General features: G+C 43.2%; 1 protein-coding gene across 8 annotated transcripts in view; it reads right to left on the bottom strand.

Moving 5' to 3' along the window:
• Positions 1-20,332, bottom strand: part of tcf12 (transcription factor 12) — a 110,396-nt gene that overhangs the window by 22,752 nt on the left and 67,312 nt on the right. For 6 of the 8 annotated variants that reach the window (XM_046840052.1, XM_046840050.1, XM_046840053.1 and 3 more), the window contains 2 exons: positions 16,389-16,521; positions 14,981-15,033 (listed from right to left, as the gene is read on the bottom strand). In XM_046840052.1, coding sequence (XP_046696008.1) covers positions 14,981-15,033; positions 16,389-16,521 — 186 coding nt within the window. Of the gene's footprint in view, positions 1-3,514; positions 3,738-14,980; positions 15,034-16,388; positions 16,522-20,332 lie in introns of those variants that run through there. The other 2 variants (XM_046840056.1, XM_046840058.1) reach the window with 2 other exon arrangements.

Consider the following 20,332-nt stretch of genomic DNA (forward strand, 5'->3'; position numbering starts at 1 on the left):
GGAACCTTTTTACGGGAATTAACGGGAATTAAAATTGCAAAATTGCAGGTAACAAAAAACTTAAAATGTAGTTGGAAAAAAAAAAATCTTGCAAGATCATTTTGGTTAAAGAAACCAGATTTAATGCAATTTCAGTTGATTTTCTACCTGCACATTCATCAATCACTTGCACACAGCACACTTACTGCAGCGCTACTGAGGCCACGCCCCCTACACACACTGTGCATTCCCCTCCACAACATTACATCATTTCTACACGTCAAAACTCTTAGCGAGTATTCACGTAAAACATGACATACAAATCACACAAATGTATGTTCAAATCTTTCTTGTGCTATGTGTAAGCTACTGTGCATTTCTTAAAATCTGTATTGGTTTGCATGCATATCAGCTAAAGACCAAACAGAACTTTTAGAATGATGTTTGTATATTATACAGTTTTAAACATTTCCTGAAATTTGTAATAATTCCCAGAAGTTTCCATAAACTTTCATAAATTCCTGGTAAGTTTTTAACTTAATATTTCCGAAATCCCAAAGTTTCTGGAAATTTACTGGAAATTTTCCGCTGCTTTATTTTTAAAACTAGAAACAGTTGAATGTTCTTCTTTGTGTTGCTTGAAAGTGTGTCAGCTGTTGGAACTAGAGCAGGGTTCCTCTGTGTAGCTCACCTTACCCCCCACCCAAAATTACACCTTGCTTTGATCTCCACACGAGACACATCACAACAACGCATGGAAAAACCATTAAGCTGTCAGCGCACGGATAAACCCGAACGACGGAGGTTAAAAGACGTAAGAATGAAGAGGGGGGGAAAATCATCCTCTTAAAAATAAACGACAGCGGAAGAAGGTAAAGCAGCGCGATGCAGAAGAGAAAGCCACACAAAACATCATCGGGTGGGCGGGAAGGCAGGCGAGCCGCAGGGCTGCGAGTGACAACACAACATCCTGTCGCTGCACGTCACTTGTTTGGAATCAGACGAAGGCCCGGGGGCTTTTCCTTTTCAACTCCTCGTCTCACACACTTTGCACTAGCGAAGGAAAAAATGCATGCTGCTCACACACAATGAGCCCCTATTGTACAACCTCACACAGTCCTGACACAACACGCATGACATGTTCGGAGTTTCACGCTTGAGGGGTTCCGGGGTTTTTCATGGATTTCAACAGGTACACACTTCTACACTTTTACACACAAAGAGATTCTTTTTTTTTTCTTCAGATCAAAGGTCAGACGTTCTCTCCGGGAAAGCAGCCAAACTTCATCTATACTGAAGTAGATGAACATCATCGTTTTTTATCTTATGTTCTACAAACTTATAAAAAAAAAAAAGATGAAGGGGGAAGTTTTATTGGGGGGATTTAAAAAAAATAAATAAAACATCATCATTTTGAATTACAAGGTTTGACTGGGACCCGAGCGGCCCACATGCTCCTCATTTTCTCTGTTGCAATATAAGCCTGGAAATAGTTCATATAAAAAAGAAAAGAGATCAAAGTGGGCTTTGTGCTGCAGGAACAAAGAGCTTAATGGGCTATGTGTAATGGGCTATGAGACTCTGGACTCTGTCAAAAGCCTTGAAAAGGCGAATGACTCAATGCTGGAAACGGAATCCGGTTTCTACGCAGGCAGACGCTTCGGTGGTGTATTTCATTGCGAGAAGGGAATGACGAAAGAACCGAATGAGACGAGGACCAGAGGGAGAGGGTTCATTCTTAAATTTAGCGAACAGATGGAGAATGCTCTTGAGAAAACGTGTGCTGATGCATTGCTCTTACCCAGAGTTGTGTGAATTTATACAAACACTCATCTTCCCTCACTGTCACACACATTCTGTTTCTCTGGCTTGCTTTTTTGTCCAACACACACACACACACACACACACACACACACACAACTCCACCGTCAGCGAGACTCCACACCTTTCCTCCTGAACACAGCCGTCTTGCACTGTCTGCCCATCTTTCACTCAGAGACATCCAGAAATAAAGTTTTTAGGGGGTAGACTGTGGGTAGAGTGTGGGGTAGAGACTGGGAGAAAATATTGGGTGAAAAAAACTGGGGAAGAGACTGGGAGGAAGAGACTTGGAGAAAGAGACTGGGAGGAAGAGACAAGGCGGAAGAGACTGGGGAAGAGACTTGGAGAAAGAGACTGGGAGGAAGAGACAAGGCGGAAGAGACTGGGGAAGAGACTGGGGAAGAGTCTGGGAAAGAGACTGGGAGGAAGGGACTGAGAGAAAGAGACTGGGAGAAAGAGACTGGGGGGGGGAGATTGCGGGAAGAGACTGGAGTAAAGAGTGTAGAAAAAGACTGGAAAAAGAAACTGGAGGGAAAGACTGGAGGGAAGAGACTGGGGAAGAGGGCTTGGAGAAAGAGACTTGGAGAAAGTGACTGGGAGGAAGAGACTGGGGGGACAAGACTGGGGATGAGACTGGAGCAAAGAGTGTAGAAAGAGACTGGAGAAAGAAACTGGAGGGAAAGACTGAAGGGAAGAGACTGGGGAAGAGACTAGGAGAAAAGACTCCTAGACTTCTGGGGGAAAATACATGGGGGACCGGGGGTTGGGGTGGAGGACTAGCGTAAGAAAGACTGGGAGAAGAGACTGAGAGCATGAGGCATCCCGAAATAAAGTTTTCAGAGGAACGCAGAAATCAAAGGCTGGGAGCAGTGAGCAAGGTGGAGGAGTACCATTAGGCTCCCTGTAGAGTGAAAAATGCCTGACTGATTCAAAACAGATGGAATAAGAGCAACGCTGCTGCTCCCAGCTCGATTGGCAAACAGGAAAGTCTAACCTCAACAGACAGCCTCTTTGCCTTAATCATTCCCATACTCCCACTTGTTATTGTTGCGAGCGAGCGAGCGGCGGCGGGTGAGCGAGCAGCCGTTCTCAAACTCGCACTCACAGCGTTTGCAAGTCAAGAGAAGTGAGAAAGCAACGAAGAGAGGAGAGGTGGCGAGCCGTGATGCCGTTCCAGTGATGAGATATATATATATATATATTTTTTTTTTTTTTACACGTGTGCAAAGCGAGCTTGGTCCTTCGTACACACTTATAAATGATTAGTGCAAATATTACATGTAATTAAATTTGGGGCCGATTAAATAAATCATGTTTATTAATTATTTATTATAATTAATAATATTTTAAACATGGCTTTTTTAAAACATATAAAACAATTTCAGTGAGACACGACTGAGAAAATCGAGACACGGTGACAGATTTTATGTCTCGGCAAAAAAAATCCATTTACACTTTGTGAACAAAATCTTTAGAAGCGATGAAGTCTTTCTGATGTAATGGAAACATGTCATTAGGCGTCACACGACAAAACACACACACACACACACACACACACACAACTCTAAAAAGCAAGAAGCAAGCAATATTCTCTATAAGACAATAAAACCCAATAGCTGTCTAACTAAGCAGAATGTTCTTTCTCGCATACACAAACGCATACACACACACCTTTCCTCTTCTCCATACAAAAACAACCACAACAAACACTCACCGATTTCCCGTTGTAGTAATACATCAGAGAGTTGTTGCCCATTCCAGGCACGGGGTAGGCGCAATACATGATAACGCTTCAGCTTCAGCAAGTGCCCGTTTTGGAGCAGCACACGACCACGGAAACCTCTAACACACCACCCTAGGCATACATCCAGCCGGCTCGAGACACGCGTACTCCTTCAGCCTTGGCCTCTACACATGGATCTACTCACACAGAGACCTTATGCAAAAAAAATGAAAGAAAAAAAAAAACGGGGCTGGACCATTTCAGCCGGCGGTTAGGGAGGAGGGGCATCTGTCCCCAGAGCTTCCTAAGTGTTGAGCCAAAAGGAGTGGAGAAAAAGGGAGGGAGTGTAGAGAAGGAAGGAGGGGGATTGAGGAGGGTATGGTTTAGTGGTTTTCTAAGCTAAAAAAAGAGAGAGAGAAATAATGAAATGGGGGAGGGAGTGAAAACAAATGCGTGAATATGGAGAAGTAAAAGGTGAGTAAAATTGTAAATAAGCATAAATATTTTTAGACGGACTGGAATGAGGGGGAAATTGCCTGAGCTGGTGTTGTGTCACATTAAATGACTTCTAGCAGGTTGAAGTCATGAATCGATTCATCTTCTGTAAACATCTGGATTTTTTTTTTTTTTTACTTTGAGGGAGAGACTGGGAAGAGACTGAGTGCAAGAGATTGGGGAAGAATCTGTAGAGAATCCAGGGGATAAAATTAGGGGAGAGACAGAGTAAGACTGGGGAAGAACCTGGGGAAGAACCTGGGGAAGAACCTGGGGAAGAGGCTGGGGAAGAGGCTGGGGAAGAGGCTGGGGAAGAGGCTGGGGAAGAGGCTGGGGAAGAGGCTGAGGAAGAGGCTGAGGAAGAGGCTGGGGAAGAGGCTGGGGAAGAGACTATGAGGAGAGACTATGGGGAGAGACTATGAGAAGACACCATAAGGAGAGACTATGGGGAGAGAAGATAGGGAGAGACTATGAGGAGACACCATAGGGAGAGACTATGGGGAGAGACTTTGGGGAGAGACTATGGAGTGGGACTATGAGGAGAGACTATGAGGTGAAGCTATGAGGAGACACTATGGGGAGAGACTATGAGGTGAGACAATGGAGTGAGATTATGAAGAGAGACTATGGAAGAAAACTATGGGGACAAACTATGAGGAGGGACAATGAGGAGAGACTATATGTGAAGACTATAGTGAAAGACTATAGGGATAGACTATGGGGAGAGACTATGGGAAAACTCTGAGAGTGAGACTGGGAAAGAGACTTTGGTGAGAGATTATGGGAGACACTATATGAGCAACTGAGAGCAAGACTGGGAAAGAGACTGGAAAAACACATATTTGAAATGCCTGGTTGAGACCCAAGACTTCCCGGTCAATGTAAGGGGGAAAAAAAAAAAAATCAAAATTGTCAAACTACCTGTGTGTGTGTGTGTGTGTGTTGATACATCATGTTCTGGAACATGGCTTCACACCGAGTTTGCTCTGGAGTGAACTTTGTAGTCAGTAGTGTTGTTTCAGTAGGCTTCCCGCCATGCGGCCACAGAAAACACACTGAGTTGTTGAACACATCCAACAGCTGCAAAGGACTGCGGCCTGACGGCGAGCTCACAGTGCTGCTCAATTACCTCACACACACACACACACACACACACACAGCTCCCTTTCTTCAACCGGTCCTCGTCAGTCCCCCTTGAGGGCCTCTCGTACACAGTCATGGGGGTTACAACCCAAACTCTGTCTCTCACACACACACACACACACACACACACACACACACACACACACACACACACACACACTCTAGTGTGGGTGAGCGAATGCTGTGGACAATTTTGGAAAGGAAGGGAGGAAGAGCTAGAAAAAGAAAGACAGAAATGGAAATGGAAACCAGAGCAAGGGAAGGAGGGAGTGAGAGAAAGAGAGAGAACGACATCTCCTGCTGTGGGGAGGAACGAGGGAATGCTGTGTGTTACGCCGGGTCCTTTTAAAGCCCACTCCAGCCAGACCTGCTCTTTCATGTGTCTCTCTGCAGGCGTGCTGGCCCAAAACACTGCCCCCTAGACCCATTCACAACATTACTGTTATGGAAAGATGAAAGACATCCCGCCACCCCGCCCCCCTTCCTCCCCTCCCTGCCCAGTCTCTGAAAACGATACTTTATGTTTTTCCCCCTTAATTCCATTATTATTTATCCCTCTTTCTTCTCCGTAGCGAGACTCTTTTAAACCGTTCCAAGGCCGTGAAATCGACGGGCTGGTACCGTTTTAAAATCTGGACTCGTTTCAACTCGACGCTTTGAGGGAGGCTGCCGCGATAGAAGTGTGGGGTTTTGAAGGCGCCGAAAACTGACTCCAGATAAGGAATGCAACGTGAAGTAGAGACAATAAAAAAAATAAAGAATTAAAAAAAAAAAACAATGGACACCCCAAGCAGAGAAAATCATGCCCATATTCCTCGTAACATAAAGCTGTTTATACTCGCGCAGGGTTGAAAATGAGGTTAGTGTGTGAGGGGCGAGAATCATCCCATCAACTGGTGTCAAAACAGCTGACGAAATCCCATTCCACACGGAGTCTCCATTTGCTCTTATAATAAACTCCACTCGTCTGATAAGATGTTCTACTAGATTTCATGGAGACAGAAACACAAGGGTGTTGGTAAAGTCAGGTACTGATGTAGGTGAGGAGAGGAGGCCTGGGGTGCAGGTTGGAGCTTTATAGCAAGAGAACTTTCACACCAACCCATGTAAAGCATATCTTCATGGAGTTGGATTTGTCATGCTGAAACAGGTTTTGTAGTTTAAATGAAGGGAAAATTCAATGCTTCTGCTTCTTAATATATCCTATACAATTGTGTGCCTTCAACTTTGTAGGTACAGTCCGGGGGTATCAACACTCCTGTCCATATGTTGACCAACAAAGGAGGAAAAGAAAGTATACAATGGAGGGGAAGAAAAGGAGTGACTGAGTAGAAGCAGAAAAAAAAAAATCATAGGCATGGCGAGTTTTTGGGTTAAACCACACGAGTGAACGATTGGCCCAGCAACAGTGAAGATCAGATGCACCAAGCATCATGAAGGTATATTCCAAGTCTTCTAATGTGTCTGCTACTTTTAATTGTGATGCCACACCAGGGTACGTGACTATTCCAGCCGTAGGTGGTTCTGTCACCAATCTGTTACCAAACACTGTTTGTGGTGGCATCAAATCAAGACCCAAAACCTGTTCCAGCATGACAAAACCCCTGTGAACAAAATCACCACCATGAAGATACATGTGTTGGCTGATTAGAGCTCCATTTCTATTGAATGCTGACTGCACTCCAGGGCCTTTTCACCTCACCTACATCAGTAGCAGACTTTACTAACACCCATGTATCTGAATGAGCACAAACTAGTGGAACATCTTCCCAGAAGAGTGGAGGATCGTATAAAAACAAATGGAGACCAAATGTGGATTTGGGATGTTCAAAAAGAAGAAATATGACTGATCCAAATTAAATCCTCAACGTGTTACACATGAGAGCCAGTTCAGCTCCGACCTGCCCCCTAGTGGAGACAAATTTAGTTATGCATCAAATATAACTACAGCCATGCAGCTTGTTTCCAAACTCGTCTACTTTCTGAAACATCATTTCCGGAGATTATGTTTCACATCTGGAATTGTTCCATGAATTCAGTGCATAAAAAAACCCCGGTTCTCAGTTTGCAATATCACTAATAGCACCAAGATGATATCTCCATGGAGATTCAGGTATCTTGCCGGCCGTTAAAAATAGCGATAGTGGATTTTATGGATACTGATAGCGAGGTTGGACCGGACTTGCCAAAAAACCAAGTAAATCAACCGAAAGTTTTTAAAATAGTAGTTAACTTGATTACAAAAATGTACAGGAAAAAAAAGTACTGAATCATGAAAATGTGCTAAATGAAATACATATAAATATATCCATTATTAAATAGTATTACTAAATTAGTAAATGATAAATCTTTCTTTCGGCTTTTCCCGTTAGGGGTCGCCACAGCGGATCCTCCGCATGTTTCATTTGGCACGTTTTTACGCTGGATGCCCTTCCTAACGCAACCCTCCCCATTTATCCGGGCTTGGGACCGGCACTGAAAGTGGCTGGGGTTGGTTCCCTGACTGGTGATCGAACCCGGGCCGCAGCGGTGAGAGCGCCGCATCCTAACCACTAGACCATTAGGGACCCTTAGTAAATGATAAATAATAAATATAATATAGCGCTCTCCGTGCAGCACGCCATCTCACGTGTACAAACAGTGTGTGGTGTCAGTGGTTCACCTGTTGAGGCCGCTCTCGTAAACGGAATCGGTATGGATTTTTGCCTATAGCTGCCAGTTACAGTAATCAAATGACAAACTATTGGTGCCGATTAATCGGTCGACCGCTACATAAAAGTGCTTTTGCAGTTTATTAGGAAGCTCTGAGACGAGACTGGTCTGTGAAACAGGTGGAAATGAACAACAGTGTGCAGTGTCACCGGTGTGTGGTCCTAACAATCACGGCTAATACAGAAACTCGAGTCAGTATCGCTGTTCTATTGGGTAAACACGCACACCCTATAGTGATCCAGCTGCCAAAATGAGACCCAGACCGGAGAACCAGATGTTTCTTTAGATCCCCCCCCAACACACACACACACACACACACACACACACACACACACACACACACACACACACACACACACATCGAATTACTGCTTTTTTTTCTTTATTTGTTTTCTTTAACCCTCTAAACAGCACGATTTTTAGAGAGTCCACGATTTACGTTCCTTAATTGTTGTAACTGCAGACCTTTTGTTTTAGATTTCAAAGAGAATATTATGCTTTTAAACAAAGAACCTGAGGAAGAGGCTTTCGAGAAAAGCTTTTTCCATTTCAGCCTTCCTCCGAAGTCGCGCTTCATAAACGCCTGCTGCTGTTAAACACAAGGGGACTGGTATAAGTAGATATCCAAACGTGGTTGTTATGTAAAGTTGTTTTCACACGGGCTGAAAATCAAACCGGAGCTTGGATACGCTTCGACGTAACCTGCCAAGCTTTTTTTTTGTCCGTGTCTGACCCGCCTGTCGCTGTGCCAGGCAGCAAAATCAGGCGGGATGAAAACCAATCAAAACGCAGCCAGTTACCAAACGTCCACCTGCATTCTGGATTTCAAAAATCAGCAAAGATGGGAGTGTGGTAGCTTAGTGTTTACGGCACTGGACTTTAGATCTAAAGGTCACGAGTTTAAATCCCAGTACCCAGCTGAGACCCCATGCAAGGCCCCCCTGAGCAAGGCCCTTAACCCTGTAGCTGCTCAGTTGTATGAATGAGTGTTCTGGATAAGTAGGTCTGCCAAACCTATAAATGTAAATGTAGATTTTTTTTTCCAGGCTTTTTGCAGCAGAACCGAGGAACATGTGTGCACCAGCTCAGGTAGTAAACGTGTCTCCTACCTTTCTCGCATAAATTATTTACAACAGAGTGGAATGTGAGTAATGAGGCTAATCTTGTTCTCTCGGTTCTTCTGCTCTTTTTCTCCTTCTCTCTCCCTCTCGCAGATGAAAGCAAGCATGGGCCTGGACTGTTTGTCACCTTCATTATCTAGGATTCTCGTCAGTGTGAAATTTCAACGGCCCAAACCGAGATAAACAGTGCTGTTCCAGGAGGTGACACATCTCTGCTCAGAAGCACGAGCGAAAGCACAAGCATCTATCCAATCACTTATCTGATGAGATCATCTCCCTCTGGACCGCGTGTATGCACGTGTGTGTGTGTGTCCCCCTCCTAACATGCCCACTGAGATCAGTGCCCTCTGGTGGAGGAATGATGACCTGATGACCCAAGATTCACCAGTTCTTGGAAAATTAGATACTGAGCGAAGTCTTCCAAAAGCCAAACAAAAGCGAGACGTGTTCGGTGTCTGTCGTATAAAAAGTGCGATGGGAAATCGGCTTTATGCTTTTAGTGGAGAGAAAAAAAAATGGCGCTGATGATGTACAAAAAAAAAAAAAAAAAGAACAGATATTCTTTAAAGAACAAAGAGCGGTGGCCACATGAAAGCAGCACATCAAACCGCAATCTCGGGAGTTACTTCTTACACAGCTTTAGTGCACCATTTTCTCCCTAGGCTTGTCCATCTCTGCAGAGCCTGCTCAGTCAGGTCCTGACCCTGCATTAGGGCCCTAGCTTCAAAGACACACACACCCACAACCACACACACAAAGCCATACACACAAACACACACACCCTGCACATGCTTCTGCTGCCTGTAGATGGCTGTCTAGTCAAAAATCCTGCTAAGGAAGAGCTGCATTCAGTTCACTACAGGAAGAACACACACTTTCACACACACACACACACACACACACACACACACACTCTTCTCAGTGTCATTAGAGGCGACGTTAGGGACGAGAGCGGAGTCTTCGTCGGCTTCCCCGCGGTCTAACCCTCCTCTCGTTTTACCGCTAAGTGCAACTTGCACCCAAACAAGGGTCTGAATGATATGTCAAGAGCGAATGACAATCTTTTTTGTCATTCACAGCCAGGGTTCTCGCTTGCAAAAGACCCAGGAGGGGTTTGACTGTGTAAGTCGTCCCTCCACCCCCTTTCACCAACCCCTCTGCTCTCTCTCACACACACACACACACACACACACACACACACACACACACACACACACACCCCGAGTCCTCTCCTTTGGCTCATCGCCACATCAAGCCGACAAGCTGATGACAAGGGCACTTAAAAAAGCCTGGGCATTTTTACAGCTCCAGCCTCACAGTCATGCATGAATCTCCTACAAGAAAGACCTTCTCTTGCCCAGAGCGTCCGAGATGCTGAACTTTCCCCCCTTTCACTCTCTATTAGACAGACAGGCAAGCTGGGTCCTTCAGCACAGGTGCCCAAACAGCTGCCTGACAGCAGCCGCTGCTCACTGACTCCCAGTGATAGACGAGGTTCACAAACCATGTGGTTGAGTTAAAGTAGAGATTCACTCAGTAAAATGTGACTCCCCTTTAAACTATCAGTTGAGTAAAAGTACACAAGTATCCAAAGTGCTATGATTTATTACGACTATAATGTTCCTATTATCATTTTTATCACAAGACTCTTTAATTGATCAAGTTTATGTCTAACTCAAATCAAATCAAATCAAATTAACTGATCTATTAATAGAATGATATTAATGAGTCAAACACTGATTGATTTCTATTACAAATATTAGGAGCCCAAAATCATCTTTGCAGCTCCTTCAAAAAAAAAAGTGTAAATGAGGTCACGTGTGATGTGGTGAGTTCGAGTCTGGAGTTTCTTCATCGTTTATTCCTCTCTAAATCTTCTGTTGGACTGATGCTGAACTGTATGTTGGTGATCAGTAGATTCCACCGAGCGCCAATCATAAGTTCTAAACAGGGCGAGCGCTCGATCCTGATTGGTGGATCGCTGCGTGTTTCAACAGTTATGTTTTAAATCCTCGTAAATAAAAAGGGACTGATTTCACAAAACGCATTTGAGTCAAAAGTTAAATATTTGACTTTGAAATGTAGCAAAGTTAAAGTCAAAGTCTCCCCAAATGGAAACACTTCAGTAAAGTACAGATACGTGAAAAAGCTACTTGAATACCGTAGTGAATTACATTTACTTCCTTATTGTCCACCGCTGCCGATTCCTGCTGACTGGCGTATACTCGCTCACCAAACTAGTGTTGGTTTACCAATAAACATGCGTCCTGTATTTCTACCTGATTACTAAACAAACTCAAGGATGGAGGGATGAAATAACCAGGTCATGTACTAACCAGGGAAATCAAAAGCCCCCATGGGCTTGCCCTGTCCTACAGAGCCTCTCAGAAGACTGGAAACACATAGTCTTATATCGCTTTAATGCATAAAACTTGGTTATTTGCTGCTATAAAGATTGATTTTGACCAAAGAAATATATAAACGCTCAGACTTTTATTTCCATTGAAAAATCTCCTTCAGCATGAAGAACAGCTTTACACGCTCTCAGCATTGGGAAAGTTTGTTTCTCCAAACATTCAACTGAAATACTTTGCCGTGTCTGTTGTAAAACTTCTTCACGTTTTTGTGATTCAGTTCATCCCAGAGCAGTTTAACAGGATTTAGGTGCGGTGACTGGGCAGGTCATTTCATGATCGATAAACACACCGTTTTCTCTGTTCCGGTTAGACGGAATTGCGTGGTGTGGGTTGCCATGTTGGCTCAGGAATCCTTTCACCATTTAACCATTTATTTAAAGTGGAACGTGATTATCGCTACAATTAATTAATCAGAATCCCTACTGAGCAGTGGCCGCTTAGTAGAGGTGGCGGGATTTGAACTCACAACCATCTGATCAGAAGTCCAACATCTTATCCACTAAGCTAGCACTTCCCCTCAATTTACGTCATGCTACTAAACCAGTTAACACAGAATAAAGGAAAATGAATTACAATTACACTCAACTGCCAATAGTGTGCTGACTCCTGGAGTTCATTAATAAGCATTAAAATAGTGATAGCCTGATTCTATAAAAGGGTTTTAGTCTTTAGTCTTTCTACTAGTCCATGGCTGTTGTCCAATCAGCCACAAAAAAGCAAAAGAGGTCATGATGTCTCATGAGAGCACAATGAAACTGGCGTTTAAATTGATCCCAAAGGTGTTCGGCGAGGTTGAGAGGTCAAGGTTCAAGGCTCTGTCCGGGACACTCCAGCTCTTCAACATAAAATGTAGGTACAATACAGTATGTATTAAACAAAATGTACAATATTAACAAATTCTAACAAATTGACAAAAATGTACAAATTAGACACAGTTGAAACTGTGATCACGTGTATGAATTGAGTTTGGTGCAGTATTTACAACATCAATCCCTCGTCCTCACAGCCCTTCAGCATAAACAAGATAATAACGCTAATATTAATAGACGAGGTGGTTCTAAAAACGTGTCGAGGCTAATGGTGTAACTGGCGCTATTCTGACCGCGTGCTAACGTGAAATCCTGCGTGAAACTCGGCGAATCTGCCACAGAGACGTTTGACGCCACTTACGGCGATCGACAATCCACGTGACCTCATTTCCGCACAAATCCTACTCGAACGACTTCGCCCTCTTCCGAAAGATGAAGTTTTAACTCAAAGGTCAGCGTTTTGACGCCGTTGCAGAGATCCGTCAAGAATCGCTTTGGAAAAGAAGACTTCCAGGACACGTTCCAGACGCGGCAGGAACGCTGGGAGCGATGTATCGCTCTGCAAGAGGACTTTCTTGTAAACAGAGCTCGTTTAGAAACTTTTTGTTACCACCTCGTATCAGAACGTCAGACTGAAGAAACCAAACGGCTATTATTTTAGATGCGCACACAATTAACGATAAGTCCGATATCCGGGTCGCATTTCGAAACGAATCTATACACAGAATCTTCGAGGTGAAGGGGTTAATACAGCTCGCTTTGCTCTTCGCTCCATACAGAAAAAAACCCCTGTATACAAAATGAGCCTGCTTATAAACATTTGTAAATTCTCATCGCGCTGCTTTCGGCCTTTTCCTGAAGCTTACACGCTAAAAAAAAACTGCCTCAGCACTCGAACACAATGCGGATGTTCCCATAAATATTTACATTCGTTATTAAAAAAAAAACTTTACCCCTTTACGAAATGTGGACGAGGCTAAAATGTAAATAGTTAAGGTATTTTTAGGTGAGGTGGGAAGAGGCGGCGTAGGTGCGAGGAGGGAAGGAAAGAAATAAGAGTGCGAGTTCCCTGCGGAGGGATTAATGATGGGACGCATTGTGTTCATTTTGTTTATCAAGCAGCTATTCAGGCCTCTAGTGGGGCCCTGATGCTTACACAAGCAAAAGCTTTCTCAGGCATCTGCAGCTGCATTGCCACCATACAGGTACCCTGCAGACTGCGCTCTCACACACATGCACTTCCCCACACACACACACACACACACAGCTGCCCTGATGGCGCAGCATGGCCCTGCAGGTGTTGCCTTCTCGCCATCGCCTTCGAACAGCCAGATTCCTCGTGCATCACAGGCTGCTTCAAATGCACGCTGCTTCCACACCGCTGTCCCCCCCTGGACCACTTCACGTACGCCAGCCTCCGCCGTCGCGGAGGAGCGAGACTCCGCCCGAGCCGAGCCGTGCCGTCTTATCGCCGTGTTTTATCGCCGGTTTTTCTCCCGGCTCTGAATTGGCCGGCTTTGAGTTATGAGTCACGCGAGTGCACCTGCGCCCATGTGTTAAGCACTGACAAATAAAAGCCTAACGTCCATTTACACAACAAAGAGACGCACCCCGCAAGGCAACCAATCTCTCGTCCCCCTCCTGCCTTTCCTCTCTTGTTCACGCGACTTGCATAAGCCAGAAAGTGCTGCATGTTCTCCCGTAATACCCTGTGCTCACGCGCTCGCTCTCGCTCTGGTATTCAAACACAAATTTTGCAGATGGAGAATAAAAAAAAAAAAGGGCACACAAAAATCCGTCACAACTCCGTCTTTATATCCCATGCTTGACTTTTTATTATTTCTTTAGTTTTTACACACCGGCTGAAGCACCGGAGCGACAGGGACGTTTTAGGAAAAGCTCATGAAAGCAAATCCCATCAGCATGTCAGGCTTATCGAAGGCCCTGCTTTTGTTCTAGGAGCGAAACAAAAATCCCTCTGCGAAAGCAGCGAGGAGGAGAAACTCTGACAAAAACCCGTGCTGCCGCTACTGGCGCCTTAATGGAGGCTTTCACCACGCGCCGGGCCGGGCTTCCTCACAATCAGCAGCTGACTGTGTGATTGATGCATATTAATGAAGCGGGCGGCGCAGGCGGAGGCAAGCTGAGCTCCGCACTTCCTCTGCATCTTAATGGCTGCGGCTCTGCTGTGGGATTATCGCCCGTGGAAACTTCGCCCAATTCGCCGCTATTAATCTCTGCCTGTCCTCCTGTTCAGGCAACATAATGACTAATTAAACATCAAAAGAGCAGCAGTGGGGATGGGCCGCGACAGCTCACGGCCCCGAGACTGACTCCCGCGAGACCCGGAGACGGAGGAGGCCTCGGAGTCGCGGAACCACAAATCAATCAGCCGTCCTACTCACACACACACACACACACACACACACACACCTCGCTCCTGCAGTCGCATTCAGTAAACCAGGCCTGATTAGCAAAACAGTGGCAGCTCTCATGCCGTGCACTCGCACACACACACAAACATACACACACACACACACACACACACAGAACACTCTGTGCTAGCACTGTCATGAAGGATGACTTTGAAGACAAGAAAACAAAGTGCATCCAAGGGCTGAGACATCAACAGCTTTTATTAAGCATGCCTGTGTGCATGTGTCTGAGTGCACGTGTGTGTGTGTGTGTGTGTGTGTGTGTGTGTGTGTGTGTGTGTTTGCATGAAAGCAGAGTAAAGAAAGGAAATGAAGCTCCACTTACAGATGTCGGCAGGCCGGGGGGAACCTTGCGCACTTTCTTTGTCTGTAAAGGATCTAAAAAGAGACGAAACAACACCAAGAACACGATCAGAAGAAACACTTCAAAACACAGTAAAGCTGTAACACACACACACACACACACACACACACACACACACACACACACACACACACACACACACACACACACACACACACACATTCTAATGCCTTTGTATTCTCATCATCTCAGGAATATCACGAGACGAGTATTAAAGAATAACGAGTAATGGGGTGTAACGGTGCACGTATACCTGAAGAATCGATTCGGGACAGAGTTTTCGGGTCGGTGTACACGTGGACCGAATGCAATCTTTGTCTTACGTGCGGAACATAGTTGCGACCCAAGTTTCCTCACAGACATATTAAGCGGCGGACCGCAAGTTTTAGTCGCTGCAGCTACTCGATCAATTCCAACATTCTTACAACAGTCTCGCGATATGGATTCTCTTCCGTTTTATGTACAATTTCACATATCGTGAAAGTGAATGAAAAGGAATGAAGATATTTTATATTTTATGTATTAATAAAATGAATGGATTATTAAATATCTTGTGTTTATTAAATACAGACATTTGTTAAAGTATGCGGAAATAAATTGAACAGTTATGTGGAAAGTATCTTTAGAAAATTAAATATTAAATGTAAATCACACACACACACACACACACACACAGACACACACACACACACACACACACACACACACACACACACACACACATACACACATTGGTATTACCAAATGGGGTCTAACAAATGTAAACTATTTAATTAAATTTTTTTATTTTATTGAATCAATTTAATTTGTGCCCATTTACTCGGTTACTCAATTAAATTAATAAAAACGTGCATTGCATTCATAATTAATACAGTTAAAAAACATTGTTCACAAATATAATAATTATAACCGACGTTAATAAAAAAACGACAAGCAGTTTTATGTTTTGCATTTATACGCCCCTGACTGCACCGAAATCGAAATCGAACCGTGACCTTAAACCCTGGGGTACAAACCAAATTGTGAACTTTGTGTACCGCCCTAATACATCCCTAATAAGGACCATGATTTAGGGAACAGGGTTTTGTTTTCATGGCGGGAAAAGAGCATTAAAGGAACGGCGAGTCATTTTCGAGCCCCCTGTTGCCTGAAAGAGGAACTGCAAGTTTCCCGCTAACCCGTACCCAATACAACCCCTGGAATGTACTTCATTAAGAGTCTATTTTTAAAGGTTCATTTGAAAAAAAATGGAAACGAGCCGTGTTCACTTAAACAGAGACTGACTTTTTTTTTCCCCCTGAAAGTATCATGCAAATATTTTGCAAATACAGCAAAACAACCTTCCTGAGAGTAGGATGCAGATACAAACCCAGTGGAGAAGAGTCCTGGAGGGCACGTCGTCGCGGATTGGAGCCTGTGAAGGAATAAAAAGGAGCTGCTGACTTCCCGGCAGTGGTCGCAGGCCCTGGACTGGTCAACCCCATGTCTGGGCGCAGAGTAGACTGCAGGGCAACATATAACACAATGAGGAATTCAAAAAAAAAGTACAAGAATTAGTCCCAAAAACATCAATTTTCCATGTTTGTTTTGCCAAAGACCTTCAGGAGATTATTCTCCTGGATAAAGCTGTGTTTTTTCCCACCCGATTACACTTTCAATTTCTTTCTTTCCCCCCAATTCCCCCCCTTTAGAGCCCTTTAATTGATGTGGCCATGTCAGGAGACTCGGTTAAGTCCAAGGAGAAATCGATCCCATCAGCCTGACCTAGCGATTGCCTTTGCGCCAGCCGGCGGTGACCTGCTAATCGATCAGGTGTGATCAGGGCTCAGGGACGCTTCCGTACACAGTCGAGGACATCGGTGCCAAAGACAGAGAGGTAACAAATGAGTAAGGAGGACAGGAAGTACGAGAGAGGAGAAGCGTGTGTGATGTGTGTGTAAGGAGGCGGTCATTGGTTTAATTCGGCTGTTACAGAGAGCCTGACACACTGAGGCACTAAAACCGCAGCCCAAGAGCCAATTAGGCGAGAGCGAGATGGAAGAGGAGCTCTAACCCGGAGTCTGACAAACAGGAGATTAGTGTACACTCCTCCTTTTACCTCCTGAAGCGTGTCGCATCTTAAAGCGATCTCCACTTGAGCCGCCTGCCCCCACAGCAAACTGGGTTAAGAGGACAATTACAAGCATGGCCCAATTAGCGCAATGGTTGAGGAGGTTGAGGAATAAAGAACGAGGAGAGACGGTGAACATCAAAGCGCAGCTATAATGTGACATCAAAACGCACGGGGAAATCGGATTGAAAACGACAAAACGCGTTCAAAAGTATTGGGACGCCCGACTTCTGCAGCCTGTATGACTCTACACACGTTTTTACAATCCGTTAACACAATGGGACCGCACGTGTCCTCATAATCGCACATCACACCACTGTGCTCTGTACTTGCACACTACGTTTCTTTGCGTATTTTTGCACAACTGCTGTAAGATATACATATCTATATGTAAATATTCATATAATTCATTTAATATTATATATATTACCATTTACTTGAAACTATGAAACATGTAACATTAATTTTCCCTCTGATCTAGAAGATCAAATTCTGTTCCAGCATGACAATGCCCCAGTGCATAAATCCAGCTGCATGAACATTTATTTTTTAAACTTTATTCTTTTATTTTTTGTACATAAACAGCAATACTTATTCCAAAACAGGAGTAGTAACATTCTTATCTGCCATACAATTTGTCCTTTTTTTTATTCCAACTTTTTAATATAAAAAAAAAAAATCTAATATATGTACATAATACAAATTAGAAACAAACAAAAAAAGAAAATAGAATAAATAAAAAATATATAAAAAATAAAGTAAAAGAATAGTAATTACATGGGGAAGGTCAGATATGTGTTTTATGACTTATGAAATTAATTATAATTCAACTCCTTAATCAAAGCTGTTAATTGTAGGTTCTTAGTATATAGAAGAGGCTGGAGGAAAAAGCATAAAAAAATTAATTAAATAAAAAAAAAACCTTCCCAGAAAAGCGGAGTTTATTATAACAAAGACTAAATGTGGAAGGAGACGTTCAAAAAGAAGAACATCCCAATCTTATGCTCAGGTGTCCACAAACTTTTGAACGACCTCGTAGTAAGATAGCGCTCACAACGTTGAATTGCAAAATGTTAATTATTTAATAAAATGGTTTCTATCGTATTATTATGCAACTGATAAAAAAAAAAAAAAAAAAAGTCTGTTTTTTTCTAAGAGCAGAAGAACAAACAGCTTCCTAACGCATGTTGTGTGTTACACTGAGTATTCAGTTACTAATTTCTAATCAAAGTCAGATAGAAGTCGTAATCAAACGCCACGGGGCCGGAGCGCCGGATCGCTCTGTGCCTGTGCCCGAGAATAGCCAGATTCCTGATTTTAGCAGATGAAATTGAAGGCCATCAATTCGTGTGAGAATCAGCGCAGCCTCTCCTTAACTGCAGGAGAAATGAGAGGAGGAAAGAGGATGTCCAAAGTGACAAGCTGTCACAGGGCCTGGCGCATTGACATTGACGTGGCACAACAGACTGACTAGTGCTGCCTTTGTTCAATGATAATAAATCCTCTCAGCCATATTAGTAACTTTCAGCACTTTTTCTTTTTATGGGCACGAGACGGTAAAAAGACTGCGGTGTTATAATTAAAGACCAGTAGAGAAGCTGTGCTATTAAATAAATACATACACCTTAAATTTAGAGAGAGAATATCTCCAAACATATCTACATCTCCACAACTGATATCTCCATACAATACATTAAAGATACATATGAAGCAGCTACCAATACGATACGATCGACCTCTATTACAATGTGATCCGATTTCAATTCGAATCAAACACAATGCGATTCAATGCAATATGATTCTATGCAATTCACTACGGTACAGTTCACTTTTATTCCTTTGGTTCAGACAGACAGCAAATCATCAATTTACTTAAGTGCTTTCTGACTTCTAACCCACAGCCCCTTCCACATGTGCCTTTGTAGTAAAGAGTTTATTTTCATGTTGTGTCTGCAGGAAGATGCAGCTCTACCTCTGCCATGTTAATCTGTATTCTATGCGACTCTCAGGACAAACCTCAGTTCTGAGGGATCAAAAGCGCTCGACAGAAATCGATCTACATAGAGAATATTTTTCATTTTCTGAATAATAAAAGTATAGCTTTTAGCGTCTCGTCTACTAATAATTATATTTAAATAAATAATTTTTTACTTATGCAAATATGTTCAAAATGATGCATTGCAATACAAATGCCAAATTGTATCCGATGCTCACTCTTTTAACGTCATCTTTCATGCAACGTACCAATGCGAATCGCTGTATCTTACCATCCCTAATTAATATATATATATATATATATAATACTATAGAAATGAGACGGATGTATTTTAGTCAGTGTGCAGTTTGTATGTACAGCAGTAGATTTACTGTCCTCTGAAAATAACAACATACATCCATTATTGTCAAAATAGATGGCAACAAAAGTGAGTACACCCTAAGTGATAACAGCTGTACGTCGTGTAACCGTGCAAAGCCACACGTCCTACTCATCAGAAGGTGCAGAATTTTCTTTAAAAAACAGACGTATGACTGCTGCCAACATTGCCTTCAGACAGTTTGCTGAAGATGACCTGTTCAAAAGCATGAATTACTGGAACCTTTTCCTGTGTCCTGTGGTCTGAAGATAAACCTGTTCGGCTCAGAAAGTAACAAGAAAATTGTCTTGCCTACAGTCAAGCATGGTGGTGGTAGCATCATGGTCTGGGGCTGCATGAGTGCTGCTGGTACTGGAGTGCTGCGGTTCTGCCAAGATTACAGCTGAAGGTGATGGAGTGGCCAAATATGTCCCCTATTGAACCCTATTGAGCACCAGTGGGGCTCCTCAAGTTTAGGATGCACTCACTTTTGTTGGCAGCTAATTAGACAATAACGGCTGTATGTTAAGTTATTTTTTAGTAAATCTGGACTGCTGTAGAAGCTGCACATTGACTAGTTTAAAGTATATCCAAGTATCTTTTCTATAGCATTGTCTCTTAAGAAGATTATACTAAAGTTGTTGCTGAAATGTGAGATACTGTATATGTGTATATATAACGCAAATTCAGTTTGCAGCAATAATTGTATTAACACGCCATTAATGCAGCGCGCATTTCTGTTTGACCATTTCTATTAAAATAACAAATAAATTTGTACCGTAATTTCCGGACTATTAAGCGTTTTATTAACTATTGTCTACACTGAAACTAATTAACTTTACACAGGCT

Source organism: Silurus meridionalis, chromosome 26 (genome assembly GCF_014805685.1).
Source record: "Silurus meridionalis isolate SWU-2019-XX chromosome 26, ASM1480568v1, whole genome shotgun sequence".
Classification (NCBI taxonomy): domain Eukaryota; kingdom Metazoa; phylum Chordata; class Actinopteri; order Siluriformes; family Siluridae; genus Silurus; species Silurus meridionalis.